Source organism: Sciurus vulgaris, assembly GCF_902686455.1.
Source record: "Sciurus vulgaris genome assembly, chromosome: 1".
NCBI classification, from domain to species: Eukaryota; Metazoa; Chordata; class Mammalia; order Rodentia; family Sciuridae; genus Sciurus; species Sciurus vulgaris.
The window spans coordinates 40,448,973-40,469,032 of NC_136461.1; the positions used below are offsets into that span (position 1 = coordinate 40,448,973).

The following is a 20,060-nucleotide window of genomic DNA, read 5'->3' on the forward strand; positions in this document are numbered from 1 at the left end:
ATGATTTCATTCTTTTTATGGCTGAATAATACTCCATTTTGTTCATATGTGTGTGTGTGTGTGTGTGTGTATAACTCACATTTTCTTTATCCATTTGTTCATCATTGTATACCTATGAATATTGTGAATAGAACATCCAAAAATATACAAGTGCAGATGTTGCAGATGTTTCCTTTGTCTTCAATTCTTTCACATATATACTCTGTGTGGACTGCTGTATCATATGATAGTCCTACTCCTAGTTTTTCTTAGGTTCCTCCACACTGTTTTTCAAAATGGCTATACTAATATACTTTCCCATCAACAGTATATGAGAGTCCTCTTTCTCCAGATTTTTAATTTTTTGTCTTTTTTATAATAACCATTTAAACTGGAGTGAGATAATATCTCACTGTGGTTTTTCATTTGCATTTTCCTGATGATTATTGATGTCGAACTTGTTGGCCATTTGTATACACATCTTCCTTTGAGAAAGGTCTATTTAGGTCACTCAATTTTTTTGTTGTTGTTGTTGAGTTTTTGAGTTGCTTTTATATTCTGGAAATCAATCCCTAGTCAGATGAAGAGTTTAAAAATATTTTCTCCATTTCTGTAGGTTGTCATTTGACTGTTTCCTTTGCGGTATAGAACTTTTTCAGTTTGATGTAATCCCATTAGTCAATTTTTGCTTTTGTTGTCTGTACATTTGTGGTCATATCCAACAATCCAGACCAGTGTCCTGAAACACTTCCTATATTTTCTTCTAGTACTTTCAGGTCTTAAACTTAAGTCTTTGGTACATTTTGAGTTAATTTCTGTATATGATAAGAGATAAAGGTATACTCTTTTTAAATTAATATTAGCTATTTTTTTAAAAAGCTACCTTTCTTTACATATTTTTTTTTTTTTTTAGTTTTCAAGGGATATTTATTTATTTATTTATATGTGGTGCTGAGAATTGAACCCAGTGCCTCACACATGCCGGGCAAGTGCTCTAACTACTGAGCCACAACCCCAGCCCAATACAAAATAAAAAGGGTGGGAGATAACCGTATTTTGTAGGTTTGTCTCTGTTTCTTCTATTCTGTTTCGTTGGTCTTCTTGCCTATTTTGGTGCCACTATCATGTTGTTTTGTTACTAGAACTCTATAGAATAATTTTAGGTCTTGTATTGTGATGCCTCCTGCTTCATTTTTCTCAAAGGATTGCTTTGGCTATTCTCTTATTTTTCCAAATGAATTGCATGACTGCTTTTTCTATTTCCATAAGAATATAATTGGAATTTTGATAGGAATTGCATCAAATCTGTATAGCACTTTTGGTAGTATGGCCATTTTGACAATATTAATTTGGCCTATCTCTAAGAACATGGGAGATCTTTCCATCTTCTAAGGTCTTCCTCAATTTCTTTCTTTAGTATTCTGTAATTTTCATTGTAGAGATCTTTCACCTCTTTTGCTAGATTGACTACCAAGTTTTTTTGTTTGTTTGTTTGTTTTTAGGGCTATTGTAAATGGGATGATTTTCCTAATTTCCCTTTCAGCTGATTTGTCATTAGAGTACAGAATTTCAGTCGATTTATGAGTGTTAATTTTGTATCCTGCTACTTTGCTGAATTCATTTGTGAACTCTAGAAGTTTTCTGGTGGAGTATTTTGGGCCTTCTAAATATAGGATCATGTCATTGGCAAACAGAGCTAGTTTTAGCTCTTCTTTTCCTATTTGTATCCCTTTTCTTTCATCATTTGCCAAATTGCTCTGGCTAGAGATTTGAGGACTGTTGAACAGAAGTGATAAAAGTGGGCATTCCTTTCTCATGCCTGTTTTTTTTAAATTTATTTTTATTGTAAACAAATGGGATACATGTTGTTTCTGTTTGTACATGGAATAACAGCATACCATTTGCATATTCATACATTTACATAGAGTAATGATGTTTGATTCATTCTGTTATTTTTTCCTTCCCCCCCACCCCTCCCACCTCTCTTTTCCTCTATACAGTCCCTCCGTCCTCCTTTCTTGCCCCCCTCCCACCCCCCATTATGTGTCATCATCTTCTTATCAGTGAGATCATTTGTCTTTTGGATTTTTGAGACTGGCTTATCTCACTTAACATGATATTCTCCAATTGCATCCATTTGCCTGCAAATGCCATAATTTTATTATTCTTTATACCTGAGTAATATTCCATTGTATATCTATATACCACAGTTTCTTTATCCATTCATCAATTGAAGGACATCTAGGTTGGTTCCACAGTCTGGCTATTGTGAATTGAGCCGCTATGAACATTGATGTGGCTGTATCTCTATAGTATGCTGATTTTAAGTCCTTTGGGTATAGGCCAAGGAGTGGGATAGCTGGGTCAAATGGAGGGTCCATTCCAAGTTTTCTAAGGAATCTCCACACTGCTTTCCAGAGTGGCTGCACTAATTTGCAGCCCCACAAGCAATGTATGAGTGTACCTTTCTCCCCACATCCTCTCCAACACCTATTGTTGCTTGTATTCTTGATAATCGCCTTTCTAATTGGGGTGAGATGGAATCTTAGTGTAGTTTTGATTTGCATTTCCCTTATTACTAAAGATGTTGAACATTTTTTCATATATCTGTTGATTGCTTGTACATCTTCTGTGAAGTGTCTGTTCATTTCCTTAGCCCATTTGTCGATTGGGTTATTTGTATTCTTGGTGTAGAGTTTTTTGAGTTCTTTATAGATTCTGGAAATTAGTGCTCTATCTGAAGTATGAGAGGCAAAGATATTCTCCCATTCTGTAGGCTCTCTCTTCACATTGCTGATAGTTTCCTTTGCTGAGAGAAAGCTATTTAGTTTGAATCTATCCCAGTTATTGATTCTTGCTTTTATTTCTTGTGCTATGGGAGTCCTGTTAAGGAAGTCTGATCCTAAGCCAACAAGGTGAAGATTTGGACCTACTTTTTCTTCTATAAGATGCAGGATCTCTGCTCTGATTTCAAGGTCCTTGATCCATTGTGAGTTGAGTTTTGTGCAGGGTGAGAGATAGGGGTTTAGTTTCATTCTGTTGCATATGAATTTCCAGTTTTCCCAGCACCATTTGTTGAAGAGGCTATCTTTTCTCCATTGCATATTTTTGGCACCTTTGTCTAGAATTAGAAAATTGTATTTATTTGGGTTTGTGTCTGTGTCCTCTATTCTGTACCATTGATCTACCTGTCTATTTTGGTGCCAATATCATGCTGTTTTTGTTACTATTGCTTTGCAGTATAGTTGAAGTTCTGGTATTGCGATACCTCCTGTTTCATTCTTCCTACTAAGGATTGCTTTAGCTATTCTGGGTTTCTTATTCTTCCAGATGAATTTCATGGTTGCTTGCTCTATTTCTGTGAGTTACGTCATTGGTATTTTAATTGGAATTGCATTGAATCTGTATAGCACTTTTGGTAGTATGGCCATTTTGACAATATTAATTCTGCCTATCCTCATTCCTGTTTTTTGAGGGAATTTTTTAAGTTTTTCTCCATTTAGAATGATGTTGGCCTTGGGTTTGTCACATATATCTTTTACAATGTTTAGGTATGATCCTTTTATCCCTATTTTTTCTAGGGTTTTAATCCTGAATGGATGCTATATTTTATCAAATGCTTTTTCTGCCTCTATTGAGATTATCATGTGATTCTTATCTTTAAGTCTATTGATGTTTAAATTATATTTATTGATTTCCATATAAACCAACCTTGCATCCATGGGATGAACCCCATTTAATCATGGTGCACTGTCTTTTTAGTGTGTTTTTGTATTCAATTTGCCAGTGTGGGCACCAAAATCATACATTGGAGAAAAGATAGTCTCTTCAACAAATGGTGCAGGGAAAACTGGAAATTCATATGTACTAGAATGAAACTTAACCCCTATCTCTCACCCTGCAAACAAAACTCAGCTCAAAGTGGGTGAAGGACCTAGGTATTAGACCATAAACCCTGCACATACTAGAAGAAAAGGTAGGCCCAACACTCCAACACGTCAACTCAGGAACTGACTTCCTTAATAAGAGTCCTAAAGTGCAAGAAGTAAGACCAAAATTATCAATAAATGGGATGGCATCAAACTAAAAAGCTTCTTCACAGCAAAGGAAACAATAAAGAGCATGACCAGACAGCCTGCAAAATGGGAGAAAATCTTTGCCACCTGCACCTCAGATAGAACATTAGTTTCTATGATATATAAAGAACTCAAAACACACACACACACACACACACACACACACACACACACAATCAGTAAATGGGCAAGGAACTGAACAAATACTTCACAGAAGAAATATGAATGGTCAACAAATATATGAAAAATGTTCAACATCTTTAGCAATTCAAGAAATGCAAATTAAAACTATACTGAGATTCCATCTCGCTCTAGTCAGAATGGCAATTATCAAGAATACAAGTAACAGTGAGTGTTGGCAAGGATGTGGGAGAAAAGGCACACTCATACATTGCTGGTGGGACTGCAAATTGATGCAACCACTCACTCTGGAAAGTAGTATGGTGATTCTTCAGAAAACAAGGAATGGAACCACCATTTGACCCAGCTATCCCACTCCTCGGTATATACCCACAGGGTTTTAAGTCAGCATACTATAATGACGCAGCTACATCAATGTTTATAGCAGCTCAAGTCACAATAGTTAAGCTATGGAATCAACCTAGGTGCCCTTCAAGAGATGACTGAATGGGGCACTTAGAACAAAAAAAAAAAAAAAAAAAAAAGATAAGAAAAGAAATGAGATGAATGGATAAAGAAAATATGGTATATACACACAATGGACTATTACTCAGTCGTGAAGAAGAATGACTTTGTGACATTTGCCAGCAAAAGGATGGATCTTGAGGCTATTATGCTAACTGAAGTAAGCCAATCCCAAAAAACCAAAGGCCAAATATTTTCTCTGATTTGTGGAAGCTAACCCACAATAAGGGAAGAGGTAAGGGGAAGAATAGAAGTGCTGTAAATTAGACAATGGGGAATGGAGGGAAGGGAGAAGGATAAAAAAGGTAAAGACAATGGAATGAATCCACATAACTTTCCCATGTACACACATGAAAATACCACAGTGAATCCCATCATCATGTACATGGAATTCTTACTAGAATAAGATATATTCATGCTTATATAATTATATCAAAATGGATTCTGCTATCATGTATAACTTAAAAAAAATAAATTTTTTTAAAAACTAAAAAAAAAAAAAAGGCTGTAGAATGCAGCTCTCTAGTACCAAAAACAAAAATCAATTGCTGAAAGTATGTGGATTAATTTCACATTTCTTTATTCCAATGCTACATGTCTACTTTCATGACAGTGACATGCTGTCTTGGTTGTTATCATTTTGTAATATGTTTTGAGGTCAGCTGTTGTAATGCCTCCAGCTTTATTCTTTTTGCTTTTTTTACCTCAGCAATTCAGTGTCTTTGTGGTTCCATAAAAATTTTAGGGGTGTTTTTTCTATTTCTGTGAAAAATGTATTGGTATTTTGATAAGCCTTGCATTGAGTAGTTCATTTTGCATAGTATGAACATTTTAACAATATTAATTCTTCCAATTAATAGTGGAATGTCTTAACATGGAATGTCTTTCCATTTGTGTGTGTGTGTGTGTGTATTCTCTGCCATTTCTTTCATCATTGTTTTGTAGTTTTCATTGTAGAGATCTTTTATTCCCTTGGAAAATTTATTCCCTAGATATTTTAAATTTTTTTTTATATTATATTATTTATTTATTTATTTTATTTTATTTTATTGTAAACAAATGGGATACATGTTGCCTCTCTGTTTGTACATGGCGCAAAGGCATACCATTTGTGTAATCATAAATCCACATACAGTAATGTTGTTTGATTCATTCTGTTTTTTTTCCCCTTCCCCCCACCCCTCCCACCCCTCTTTACCCTCTATACAGTACTTTCTTCCTCCATAGTTGCCCCCCTCCCTAACCCTAACTCTAACCCTAACACTAACCCTTCCCTCCCCCCCATTATGTGTCATCCTCCACTTATTAGCGATATCATTCGTCCCTTGTCTTTTTGAGATTGGCTTATCTCACTTAGCATGATATTCTCCAATTTCATCCATTTGCCTGCAAATGCCATAATTTTGTCATTCTTTATGGCTGAGTAATATTCCATTGTGTATATATACCACAGTTTCTTTATCCACTCGTCAATTGAAGGGCATCTAGGTTGGTTCCATAGTCTGGCTATTGTGAATTGAGCAGCTATGAACATTGATGTGGCTGTATCTCTGTAGTATGCTGATTTTAGATCCTTTGGGTATAGGCCAAGGAGTGGGATAGCTGGGTCAAATGGAGGGTCCATTCCAAGTTTTCTAAGGAATCTCCACACTGCTTTCCAGAGTGGCTGCACTAATTTGCAGCCCCACCAGCAATGTATGAGTGTACCTTTCTCCCCACATCCTCGCCAACACCTGTTGCTTGTATTTTTGATAATCGCCATTCTAATTGGGGTGAGATAGAATCTTAGGGTGGTTTTGATTTGCATTTCTCTTATTACTAGAGATGTTGAACATTTTTTCATATGTTTATTGATTGCTTGTACATCTTCTTCTGTGAAGTGTCTGTTCATTTCCTTAGCCCATTTGTCGATTGGATTATTTGTATTCTTGGTGTAGAGTTTTTTGAGTTCGTTATAGATTCTGGAGATTAGTGCTCTATCTGAAGTATGATTGGCAAAGATATTCTCCCACTCTGTAGGCTCTTTCTTCACATTACTGATAGTTTCCTTTGCTGAGAGAAAGCTTTTTAGTTTGAATCTATCCCAGTTATTGATTCTTGCTTTTATTTCTTGTGCTATGGGAGTCCTGTTAAGGAAGTCTGGTCCTAGGCCGACATGTTGAAGATCGGGACCTACTTTTTCTTCTATAATCTGCAGAGTCTCTGGTCTGATTCCAAGGTCCTTAATCCATTTTGAGTTGAGTTTTGTGCAGGGTGAGAGATAGGGGTTTAGTTTCATTCTGTTGCATATGGATTTCCAATTCTCCCAGCACCATTTGTTGAAGAGGCTATCTTTTCTCCATTGCATATTTTTGGCGCCTTTGTCTAGTATTAGAAAGTTGTATTTATTTGGGTTTGTGTCCGTGTCCTCTATTCTGTACCACTGATCTACCTGTCTATTTTGGTGCCAATACCATGCCGTCTTTGTTACTATTGCTTTGTAATAAAGTTGAAGTTCGGGTATTGCGATACCCCCTGCTTCATTTTTCCTGCGAAGGATTGCTTTAGCTATTCTGGGTTTCTTATTCTTCCAGATGAATTTCATGATTGCTTGTTCTATTTCTGTAAGGTACGTCATTGGGATTTTAATTGGGATTGCATTGAATCTGTATAGCACTTTTGGTAGTATGGCCATTTTGACAATATTAATTCGGCCTATCCAAGAACATGGGAGATCTTTCCATCTTCTAAGGTTTTCTTCGATTTCTTTCTTTAGTGTTCTGTAGTTCTCATTGTAGAGGTCTTTTACCTCTTTTGTGAGATTGATTCCCAAGTATTTTATTTTTTTCGATGCTATGGTGAATGGGGTAGTTTTCATAATTTCTCTTTCTGAGGATTCCTCACTTATGTATAAAAATGCATTGGATTTATGAGCATTGATCTTGTAACCTGCCACTTTACTGAATTCACTTATGAGTTCTAACAGTTTTCTGGTGGAATTTCCTGGTTCCTCTAAGTATATAATCATATCATCTGCAAATAGGGATAGTTTGAGTTCTTCTTTTCCTATTCGTATTCCTTTAATTTCCTTGGTCTGTCTAATTGCTCTGGCTAGAGTCTCAAGAACGATATTGAATAGGAGTGGTGAAAGAGGGCATCCCTGTCTTGTTCCAGTTTTTAGGGGGAATGCTTTCAGTTTTTCACCATTTAGAATGGTATTAGCCATGGGCTTAGCATAGATGGCCTTTACAATGTTAAGGAATGTTCCCACTATCCCTATTTTTTCTAGTGTTTTGAGCATGAAGGGGTGTTGTATTTTATCAAATGCTTTTTCTGCATCTATTGAAATAATCATGTGGTTCTTGACTTTAAGTCTATTGATATGGTGAATTACATTTATTGATTTCCGGATGTTGAACCAACCTTGCATCCCTGGGATAAAACCCACTTGATCGTGGTGCACTATCTTTTTAATATATTTTTGTATGCGATTTGCTAAAATTTTATTGAGAATTTTTGCGTCAATGTTCATTAATGATATCGGTCTGAAATTTTCTTTCCTCGATTTATCTCTGTCTGGCTTGGGTATCAGGGTAATTTTGGTTTCATAGAATGAGTTTGGGAGGGTACCCTCCTCTTCTATTTCATGGAATACTTTGAGAAGTATTGGAATGAGCTCTTCTTTAAAGATTTTGTAGAACTCGGCTGAGAACCCATCTGGTCCCGGACTTTTCTTTGTTGGTAGGCTTTTGATGACCTCTTCTACTTCATTACTTGAAATTGATCTATTTAAATTTTGTATGTCCTCCTCGTTCAATTTAGGCAATTCATATGTCTCTAGAAACCTGTTGATGTCTTCGAAATTTTCTATTTGGTTAGAATATAGATTTTCAAAATAGCTTCTAATTATGTTTTGTATTTCAATCGTGTCTGTTGTGATAATTCCTTGTTCATTCCGAATTTTGGTGATTTGGGTTTTCTCTCGTCTTCTCTTTGTTAGAGTGGCTAAGGGTTTATCAATTTTGTTTATTTTTTCGAAGAACCAACTATTTATTTTGTCAATTTTTTGTATAGTTTCTTTTGTTTCAATTTCGTTGATTTCAGCTCTGAGTTTAACTATTTCCTGTCTTCTACTACTTTTGGTGTTGGTCTGTTCTTCTTTTTCTAGGGCTTTGAGCTGTAGTGTTAGGTTGTTTATTTGTTGATTTTTACTTCTTTTATTGAATGCGCTCCATGAAATAAATTTTCCTCTAAGTACTGCTTTCATAGTGTCCCAAAGATTTTGATATGATGTTTCTTTGTTCTCATTTACCTCTAGGAATTTTTTAATTTCCTTCCTAATATCTTCTGTTATCCATTCATCATGTAATAGCATATTGTTTAATCTCCAGGTGTTGGAGTAGCTTCTGTTTTTTACTCTTTCATTTATTTCTAACTTCAAACCATTATGATCTGATAGAATACAAGGTAGTGTCTCTATCTTCTTGTATTTGCTTACATTAGCTTTGTGGCATAATATATGGTCTATTTTAGAGAAGGATCCATGTGCTGCTGAGAAGAAAGGGTATTCGCTCTTGGTTGGATGGTATATTCTATAAATGTCCGTTAAGTCTAAATTATTGATTGTGTTATTGAGATGTATGGTTTCTTTGTTAAATTTTTGTTTGGAAGATCTGTCCAGTGGTGAGAGAGGCGTGTTAAAATCACCTAGTATTATTGTGTTATGGTCTATTTGGTTCCTGAAATTGAGAAGGATTTGTTTGACATACATGGATGAGCCACTGTTTGGGGCATAGATGTTTATGATTGTTATGTCTTGCTGTTTTATGGTTCCCTTAAGCAGTATGTAATGTCCTTCTTTATCCCTTTTGACTAGTTTTGACTTGAAGTCCACCTTATCTGAAATGAGGATGGATACCCCAGCTTTTTTGCTGAGTCCATGTGCATGATATGTTTTCCCCCATCCTTTCACCTTTAGTCTATGTGTATCTCTTTCTACGAGGTGAGTCTCTTGCAGGCAACATATTGTTGGATCTTTCTTTTTGATCCAATCTGCCAGTCTATGTCTTTTGATTGATGAGTTCAGGCCATTAATATTCAGGGTTATTATTGAGATATGATTAGTATTCCCGGTCATTTGGTTCATTTTATTTATTTATTTATTTATTTTGAGACGACTTGGTTCTTCCTTTATTTGACAATTCCTTTAGGATGGTTCCTCCCATTGCTGATTTGTTTCTTTGTTTTTCATCTCTTCCTCATGGAATATTTTGCTGAGAATGTTCTGTAATGCTGGCTTTCTTTTTGTAAATTCTTTTAGCTTTTGTTTATCATGGAAGGATTTTATTTCATCATCAAATTTGAAGGTAAGTTTTGCTGGGTATAAGATTCTTGGTTGGCATCCATTTTCTTTCAGGGCTTGAAAAATGTTGTTCCAGGCCCTTCTAGCTTTTAGGGTCTGGATTGAAAAATCTGCTGATATCCGTATTGGTTTCCCCCTGAATGTAATTTGATTCCTCTCTCTTGCGGCCTTTAAAATTCTGTCTTTATTTTGTATGTTGGGCATTTTCATTATAATGTGCCTTGGTGTGGGTCTGTTGTAATTTTGTATATTTGGAGTCCTATAAGCCTCTTGTACTTGATCTTCCATTTCATTCTTCAGATTTGGGAAATTTTCTGATAGTATTTCATTGAATAGATTGTTCATTCCTTTGGTCTGTTTCTCTAAGCCTTCCTCAATTCCAATAATTCTCAAATTTGGCTTCTTCATGATATCCCATAGTTCTTGGAGATTCTGTTCATGATTTCTTACCATCTTCTCTGTTTGTTCAACTTTGTTCAAGGTTAAATATTTTATCTTCAATGTCTGATGTTCTGTCTTCCAGGTGTTCTATTCTATTGGTTATGCTTTCTATGGAGTTCTTAATTTGGTTTATTGTTTCCTTCATTTCAAGGATTTCTGTTTGTTTTTTTTTCAATATCTCTAACTCTTTATTGAAGTGATCTTTTGCTTCCTGTTATTGCTCTTTTAACTGTCGATTGGTGCGATCATTCAGTACCTGCATTTGCTCTTGCATCTCGTCATTTGCTTCCCTGAGCATTTTAATTATGTACATTCTGAACTCCCTTTCTGTCATTTCTTCTGCCATGCTGTCGTTGGGTTTCATTGATGTAACATCTAGATTTGTTTGCAGCATTTTCTTTCCTTGTTTTCTCATATTGTTCAGGTATCAGTTGACCGCTGTGATATTGCAGATTTCCTCTATTGTCTTATCATATCTCTGAAGATTTCTATTATATCCCCTCTTAGTCTTCAGTAGCCTGAAATCTTGGAGGAAGTTGATAATGCAGTGCTCCACAAGGGAGCTGACTCCCTAGGGGTGGTGGCCTTCTGGTGGGGTATATTCCCTGCTAGTGGGCAGAGGTACCTTCACTTGCTGATGAATGGTCATCCAAAAGGGAAGTGGGATGTGGGCTGATGCAAGACCAGTTTGGGCCTGTGTCTCTGATTTTACAGTCCTTTTGGGAGAACCTCACCCGACAGGGAGGACTCACCCGGTGGGGAGGTCTCGCTGGTCAGTTTCCCTCCCAGAGGTTCCGTTCAATTCACAACTACCGCCTGGGCTGGGCAGCCTTCTTCTGCAATGTCCCCAGGGACCCGGACCTACCTCCTGGGCCCGGAAGCCTCACCCTTCGCAAACGAATCTCCTTCGGCTGCCTCTCCTCAGAGAAGCTGCCTGCAGTCCTGGAGCCTTCGCTCTGCCCCTCAGTTTGTCTGTGGGGCCCTTCCACCAAGAAGCCATCTAGGACCCTGCTCTGCACTTTTCGCCTGGCTATGCGGCCCCTCCTCTGAGCAGCCACCTGGAGCCCCTTACAATCGCTCCGAGTCCCAGTGACCCGCCACACGCCTTTTCCTCTGGCAGCCACCTGTTGTTCCGTGCGGTCGCTCTAAGACCAAGTGACCCACCACGCACCACTTTCTCCACCAGGCAGTCACCCAGAGATCTGGTGCGTCACGAGTCCCAAGAACTCACTGTGCACCTTCTTGTCCCGACTGCCTCCCGTAGCCCTGGTGCAGTCACTTCGAGCCCAAGCACCCCGCCGTGCTCCTCCTCCTTCTCCAGACAACCCCCCTATGTTCAGGAGCGGATGCTCTGGGACCAAACCACTCACCACGCTGTTCCACCGGATAGCCGCCCAGAGCCCTGGCGCAGCTCCTCTAATTCCAAGCCCGTATTTCTCCTTCTCCTCTGGGCAGCCCCCTGTGTTCAGGGGTGGTCACGTTCAGTCCAAACAGCTCACCAAGCACCTTCTCCTTTGGGCAGCCTCCCAGAGCGCGGGTGGGTTGCGCCGAGTCCAAGCGCTGTGGTGAACAGCCACCTCTTCAATGCTCCCAGCTGTCTGCGATCACTGCTCCGGCGGGGGGAGGGGCGCCTCGCCGGCAGTTCTACTTTGCAAAGATCTCTGCTTTTGGGGCTACCGCCCCGTCCAGGACTCCTGCCCCGTCTGGGACGCCTGCCCAGTGGGGGACTCTCGCCCGGCTGCTTTGAGTTGGTCCCAAGGCTCTCTATATCTCCTCTTCTTGAGTCCTGAGTCCTGGAGCAACACAAAACGCAGCCACCCTCTAGTCCGCCATCTTGAATCTCCTCAGATATTTTAAATTTTTAGGTAGCTATTATGAATGGGATTGCTTATTTGTTTCTCAGCAATTTCTTTATGGATATATATAAAAGCTGATTTTTACATACTGATTTTACATCTTTTGATCTGATTGAATTTTATCAGCTCTTTGAAGTCTTTAGGTTTTTCCATATAAAAAATCATTTTGGGGCCTGGAGTTGTAGCTCAGTGGTGGAATGTTTGCCTAGCACATGTGAAGCACTGGGTTCAATCCTCAGCACCACATAAAAATAAATGAATAAGATAAAGGTATTGTGTCTGTCTAAAAAACAAAAATTTAAAAAAATCTTTTTGTTTGCTAACAAATGGAATAATTTGACCTTCTTTCCTATTTGTATACCCTTTATTTCTTTTTCTTATCTTATTCTCTGGCTAAGAATAAGAGTGTTGGGAGGTTGGAGTTGTGGCTCAGTGGTAGAGTGCTTGCCAGGCATGTGCAAGGCCTTGGGTTCGATACTCAGCACTACCTATAAATAAAAGATCCATTGACAACTAAAAACACATTAAAAAAAGAAAAAGAGTGTTGGAAGTGGACAACCTTGTCTTGTTCATGTCTTAAAGGAAACAGTTTCATCCTTTCCCCCATTCAGTATGATGTAAGCTGTGGGATTTGTCATATGTAGTCCTTATTGTGTTGAGATATCTTCCTCCTATACCTAATATTTTTGAGAATTTTTACCACGAAGGGATATTGAATTTTCTCTAATACTTTCTTAAAATTACTTTTTCTGCATCTATTTAGTTGACTATATGGTTTTTTATCCTTCACTCTGTTGATGTAATATGTTATATTTATTGGTTTACATGTTGAAATATTCTTGCACCCCTGGGATCAATCCCACTTGGTTCTGGTGTACAATCTTTTTGATGTACTAGATTCAGTTTGCTAGTATTTTATTAAGAATTTTTTTTTTGTACCAGAAACTGAATCCAAGGGCACTTAACCACTGTGCCACATCCCTATCCCTATTTATTTTTCTTTTTTTTTTTTTTTTTTTTTTTTTGAGACGGGGTCTTGCTAAGTTGCTTAGGGCCTCACTAAGTTGCTGTGGTTGGCTTTGACCTTATGATCCTCCTACCTCAACCTCTGAAGTTACTGGGATGCATGTGCCACCGTGATTGTTGAAAATTTTTGCATGTATGTTCATCAGGAATATTGGTTTGTAGGTTTAATTTTTGTTATGTTCTTGTCTGGTTTTGTTATCTGGGTAGTACTATGTAGTGTTTGGAAGTATTCTTTCCCTTTTGATACTTTGTAATCGTTTGAGAAGAATTGACATTCCTTGCATGTTATCCTCCTTTAGTCCCTAATACTTCAGTGTACAACCTATGAATGAGGTTATTCACTTCTGTTACTAGAGTATAGTTCTCTAATTCAAAAAATTTAATATTGATTCAATATGTACATATAATCTATATTCTATATTCTTTTTTCCATTTTTATCAATTATTCCATAATGTCCTTTATAGAATTTTTTCCCTCTAGTTAAGGATCTTGTCCAAATTATATTTGATTTAATTCTGCCATCTCTTCAGTCTTTCTAAATGCTCAGTCTTTCATCTCTCAAGATATTGGCATTTCATTCTTCCGTCATGTGTAACTAATTAGAACAACAACAAAGAAAAGACCAGGATGGTCTTGCAGGCCTTGCCAGGGAACTGCCAAACTGCCGTGATGCTGGGTGCCAGGCTTCTGGTTTGGGCCCCCTCCACTCTCTGGAAGGGAAGCCCAAGCCAGGAGGATCCCAGGCCATGGGGCTAAGTCATCCATGACATGGTGCCTGGAGGTCCCAGGAACAAGGATCCAGACTGGGAGGTGAGAACTGTGCTATCAGAATGTGCAAGACATGGCCCACACACTTGCGTCAGGATTTCCTAATCCTTGGGCTGCCGTGCAAACCCTTCTCAAAGTTCCTCTGCCACAGGAAGGGATGGTGTCAATCTGGGATCACTGCTTGTCATCCTCCTGGCAGCAACACTGTGGCTCCCTCAGCCATGGGTCAGCCCACCAAGTCCCAGAGCTTTCCCACCCCATGTCCACCAAGAGTCAGCATAGTCACCACTAGGATTGCTGGATTATGTGGTTTCTAACTTTATAAAAAACTGCAAAACTGATTTCAAATTGATTGCTTCATTATACATCTCCACTTACCCATATGTAGAGAGAGTTCTAGAAACTTGAAATTGCCAGAGTTTTTTGTTTTTGTTTTCTAAGTATGTAGTGGTATTTCATTGTGACTTTGTCTTTCCCTAAAAAATATTGATGTTGAACATCTTTTGATGTATATATTTACCATCTGTATGTCATCTTCGTTCAAAGGGTTTCCCCATTTTTATTGAATTATTTCTTCTGTTATTGAGGTTTGAAAGTTCTTTATATACTCTGGCTATTAGTCCTTTAAAAGGTACATGATAGAACATACTTTGTACTACTCTGTGGTTTGTCTTTTAATTATCTCTCTTCAAGAGTAGAAATATTAAATTTTAATAAAGTCTAAAAAAATATTTTGGCATTTTCAAAAATATAAGGCAGTTAATTTATGAATAATAAACTGTTCTTTGGTTTAGTTTTTCCTTGTGATCAGATTCAGTTTACCATATCAAAAGGCATACAATGTTTTTCCTTAATTACAATGTTTGTCCTTAATTATTTTAGTTTGAATGTATAAGATAATGCCTTACTATGTCATTCCCATTTAAGTATGGATTCATGAATTTCTGTTGTACTCAGCACATTATAATCATTGCCTTTATTATTATAATGACTGAATTTAATCTGTAGATACCCTTCAAAATTGTTCCTCTGCCTTTACAATGTTTCCATAGTTTTTTTTTTTTTTTTACTTTTAGAAATTACTTACTGATAAATAAGCATCAGTTTTTGTAATTGAAAGAATATAAACTGGGTGCATAGCACATGCCTGTAATCCCAGCAACTCAGGAGGCTGAGGCAGGAGGATCCCAAGTTTGAGACCAGCCCCAGTAACTGTGCAAGACTGTCAGTGACTTAGCAAGATCCTGTCTCAAAATAAAAAATAAAAATAACTGGGATGCAGGTCAGTGGTAATGCAACCCTGGGTTCATCCCATAAGTACAAAAAAAAAAACAAAAAACAAAAAAAACCAACAACAGAGAGAAAGATATCCTTTGTATATCTATGTATAGTAATGCATTTAACTATTTCTTTAATCTTGAACTTGTAAATTATAAGTTTTTTTTTAAACATTACATGTACTGGATGAACATTCTGGTAACTGAATATTGACATGAAAACGAAATTATATGCGTGGCATAATGTATTCCAAGTAGATTTGTTAAATTTCTCTCAAAAATATTTCTACCTATTTAGGTGCAGCAGTATAAGAATGCCCACTTTTTCATTCATTTAATTGGGTAGAATTTTAATCATTCTAGAGCCATACTCTGGTTCCCAGACCAGTATATCAGCATTATTTTGGGGAGCTTGTTTGAAATGCAAATAAATGGTAAAATTTCTTACTCTTCCTGATTTGTAGTCTTTGTAATAAACCTGTAATCATAAGTGCTAAAAATGTATTACTCTTATATAAGCATATAGATCAAACATAGTATAGAAATTATATAAAAATGATTTCATTTTTAAAATACAAATACATTTTTATGTAGGAGGAGCAAAGAAAAAAGGAAGCAGCACATATGAAAGGTATGTTTTCTCCAATAGATTCTTAGAAATAATCTTAATATATAATAATTACATCTTAAAGAATCAAGAAGCTATGCTTAATATTAAGTATTTTAAATACCATGAAAATTGAAGAGAAATGTTAATGTATTTGTATGTGAATGGGCACACGAATTTTAGAAAAACAAAAATTGCAGTGTCAGATCTTAAATTATGAAGTTTTAAGTTGTGTACTACCAGAGCCCAAAGATATCATAGTCAGTGCCATGTCCCCATGCTTGAGGATCAAAATAAATTGGATAGGGAAAGAAGCAGAGCCAAAAAATATATATATTTGTCTGTCTTAGAACTTCAAATGATTGTCTCCTAGATAACTTTAGAAATGCTAAATATAAGATAAAATACTTAAAATAACTTTAAAAATTAATGTGCAAAATATCAAAAGTTAACAGAATATAAAACATTTAAAAATATTATAAAAAGCATTTAAGATAGTATATGATGTTTTCTAAAACCTAACACTTTGAAGTGACCAATGTGCAGCCTAACTAATTCAAAAGCATTAGACTTAAAGTAAGAAATATCTAGATTGAAATCCATTTTGTATCTAATTTGTGTGGGTCAATTCCCTAAGTCTTGGTTTTTTCTTTGGTGAAGTGGTGCTAATAATAACTGCTTTGAAGAATTATTAAGATAATTATGTCAAAACACTTTGCAAATCATAAAGCTCTGTAGTAATATTGTTACTATTATTGGTATAGGGACAACCCATTGGCCCTTTCCATTTTGTAATCCTCCTGCTCAAGGAAGCTTATATATTTAAAATAGGGCAATATTTAGCTATAAATCTTTAAGAATCTGTCTTCTTTTTTTTATTTTATTTATTTATTTATTTTTTTAATGTTTTTTTTTATTGTAAACAAATGGAATACATACTGTTTTTCTGTTTCTACATGGCGTAAAGGCATACTATTTGTGTAATCATAAATTTACATACAGTAATGTTGTTTGATTCATTCTGTTATTTTTTCCCTTCCACCCACCCCTCCCACCCCTCTTTTCCCTCTATACAGTCCTTCCTTCCTCCATACTTGCCCCCCTCCCTAACCCTAACTCTAACCCTAACACTAACCCTTCCCTCCCCCCATTATATGTCATCATCCACTTATTAGCGATATCATTCGTCCTTTGTTTTTTTGAGATTGGCTTATCTCACTTAGCATGATATTCTCCAATTTCATCCATTTGCCTGCAAATGCCATAATTTTATCATTCTTTATGGCTGAGTAATATTCCATTATATATATATATATATATATATATATATATATATATATATATATATATATACCACAGTTTCTTTATCCATTCATCAATTGAAGGACATCTAGGGTTCCACAGTCTGGCTATTGTGAATTGAGCAGCTATGAACATTGATGTGGCTGTATCTCTATAGTATGCTGATTTTAAGTCCTTTGGGTATAGGCCAAGGAGTGGGATAGCTGGGTCAAATGGTGGTTCCATTCCAAGTTTTCGAAGGAATCTCCACACTGCTTTCCAGAGTGGCTGCACTAATTTGCAACCCCACCAGCAATGTATGAGTGTACCTTTCTCCCCACATCCTCGCCAACACCTGTTGTTGCTTGTATTCTTGATAATCGCCATTCTAATGGGGGTGAGATGGAATCTTAGGGTGGTTTTGATTTGCATTTCTCTTATTACTAGAGATGTGGAACATTTTTTCATATGTTTGTTGACTGCTTGTAGATCTTCTTCTGTGAAGTGTCTATTCATTTCCTTAGCCCATTTGTCGACTGGATTATTTGTATTCTTGAGTAGAGTTTTTTGAGTTCTTTATAGATTCTGGAGATTAGCGCTCTATCTGAAGTATGATTGGCAAAGATATTCTCCCACTCTGTAGGCTCTTTCTTCGCATTGCTGATAGTTTCCTTTGCTGAGAGAAAGCTATTTAGATTGAATCTATCCCAGTTATTGATTCTTGCTTTTATTTCTTGTACTATGGGAGTCCTGTTAAGGAAGTCTGGTCCTAAGCCGACATGTTGAAGATCGGGACCTACTTTTTCTTCTATAATCTGCAGGGTCTCTGGTCTGATTCCAAGGTCCTTAATCCATTTTGAGTTTAGTTTCGTGCATGGTGAGAGATATGGGTTTAGCTTCATTCTGTTGCATATGGATTTCCAATTCTCCCAGCACCATTTGTTGAAGAGGCTATCTTTTCTCCATTGCATATTTTTGGCACCTTTGTCTAGTATGAGAAAATTGTATTTATTTGGGTTTGTGTCCGTGTCCTCTATTCTGTACCATTGATCTACCTTTCTATTTTGGTACCAATACCATGCTGTTTTTGTTACTATTGCTTTGTAGTAGAGTTGAAGATCTGGTATTGCAATACCCTCTGTTTCACTCTTTCTGCTAAAGATTGCTTTAGCTATTCTTGGTTTCTTATTCTTCCAGATGAATTTCATAATTGCTTGCTCTATTTCTGTAAGGTACGTCATTGGGATTTTAATTGGAATTGCATTGAATTTGTATAGCACTTTAGGTAGTATGGCCATTTTGACAATATTAATTCTTCCTATCCAAGAACATGGAAGATCTTTCCATCTTCTAAGGTGTTCTTTAATTTCTTTCTTTAGTGTTCTGTAGTTCTCATTGTAGAGGTCTTTCACCTTTTTTGTGAGATTGATTCCCAAGTATTTTATTTTTTTCGAGGCTATTGTGAATGGGATAGTTTTCCTAATAAGAATCTGTCTTCTTTAAGGAACATTCCAAAACTGAGGTTTCTATTCCACTTAGAATCTTTTTCCATAAAAACAGGTAGGTTTTATTTACAATAGGCTTTTCTACTCTTAATTTTCATGAAAATATTGCTAATTCCCAATTATGTATTTAACCATTGTACAGATGATGATAGTAACTCAGAATGTTCTTAAAGAGCATTATCTTGTCCATTATAGCCCTGAAAAGAGTCTGAATTTTAAAAAGAAAGATCCTTATAAATTAAGATTTGACTCATGAATATGTGATATTCATAATAAGTATAATTTTTTAACAGCAATTAAAGATCACTCTAAAAATGAATTCCACCTTGCAACAAAAAAGGTCATCTGTGATTCTCCAGAGACTAGCTCGGCAACAAATGGCAGCAGCGTTCCACTAAGCTTATCAACATTACCATCTGAGGCTTATTACAGCCAAAGCATAGAAGCAGCTGAAGACTGGTTTTCTGATGATTCTCTAGCAGAAAAGAATTCTACAAAGCCTTTTCTCAAGGAACCTCTAATGGAAAAAGTATTTTCATACCTGTCAACAATTTCATTAGAAGAATGTACTGGAAATGTAATGAATATGGCACTTTATGATGATGAAAAAGATGACAACATTAAGGAAATATTTTCACGAAGAAACACAGAAGTCGAAATACAAAACCTTCAACATAATACTGAATGACTTTTTTTCTTTTGAAACCTTGTATATACTGAAATCAGGTAAAGTTAAAACTGAATTGCCAGTTTCTGAGTCTCTTAACATGTTCACATTAATATTGCTTTTCTTCTCAGTTATCATAGAGTGGTCCTACTTTCCTTGCTGATTCTTATTTCTAGAAACAAAACTATGGGAAGAAGTATAGTAGTATCATGAACATTAAGTTTAACTCCTTGTATCTCATCAAAAGATACAACAAATACAGGAATATGTTTTCAACACACAAGAGAAATACTTTAAGAAATCTTCAGCATGAATATATTTGTAATAAAACATCCACAACATTTCCTTATACTTTAGACATTTTCAGTTTTATTTCAGTATGAATAGGGCTGGGTGGAATACCTCCATCAGCTTTTCTGAATTTAAAATACAAAATCACCTATCTTTCAAATATTATCACATCATGCATTTGGTAAGTGTTTTAGCCAGCTTTTTCATTGGTGCAACCAAAAGATCTGACAAGAACAATTTCAGAAGAAGAAAATTTTATTGGGGTCTCATGGTTTCAGAGTTTTCAGTTCATATAGGGC

General features: G+C 36.4%; 1 protein-coding gene across 1 annotated transcript in view; it reads left to right on the plus strand.

The window, feature by feature from the left end:
* The window catches only part of LOC306655279 (uncharacterized protein C1orf185), a gene marked incomplete at both ends in the record, with an annotated part of 42,209 nt that extends 22,718 nt beyond the window's left edge, over positions 1–19,491 (plus strand). Inside the window, 2 exons of the mRNA XM_079129670.1 lie at positions 16,005–16,041; positions 19,097–19,491. Of these exons, the coding sequence (XP_078985796.1) occupies positions 16,005–16,041; positions 19,097–19,491 (432 nt within the window). The remainder of the gene's footprint in view (positions 1–16,004; positions 16,042–19,096) is intronic.
* Between the last annotated feature and the right edge of the window lie 569 nt (positions 19,492–20,060).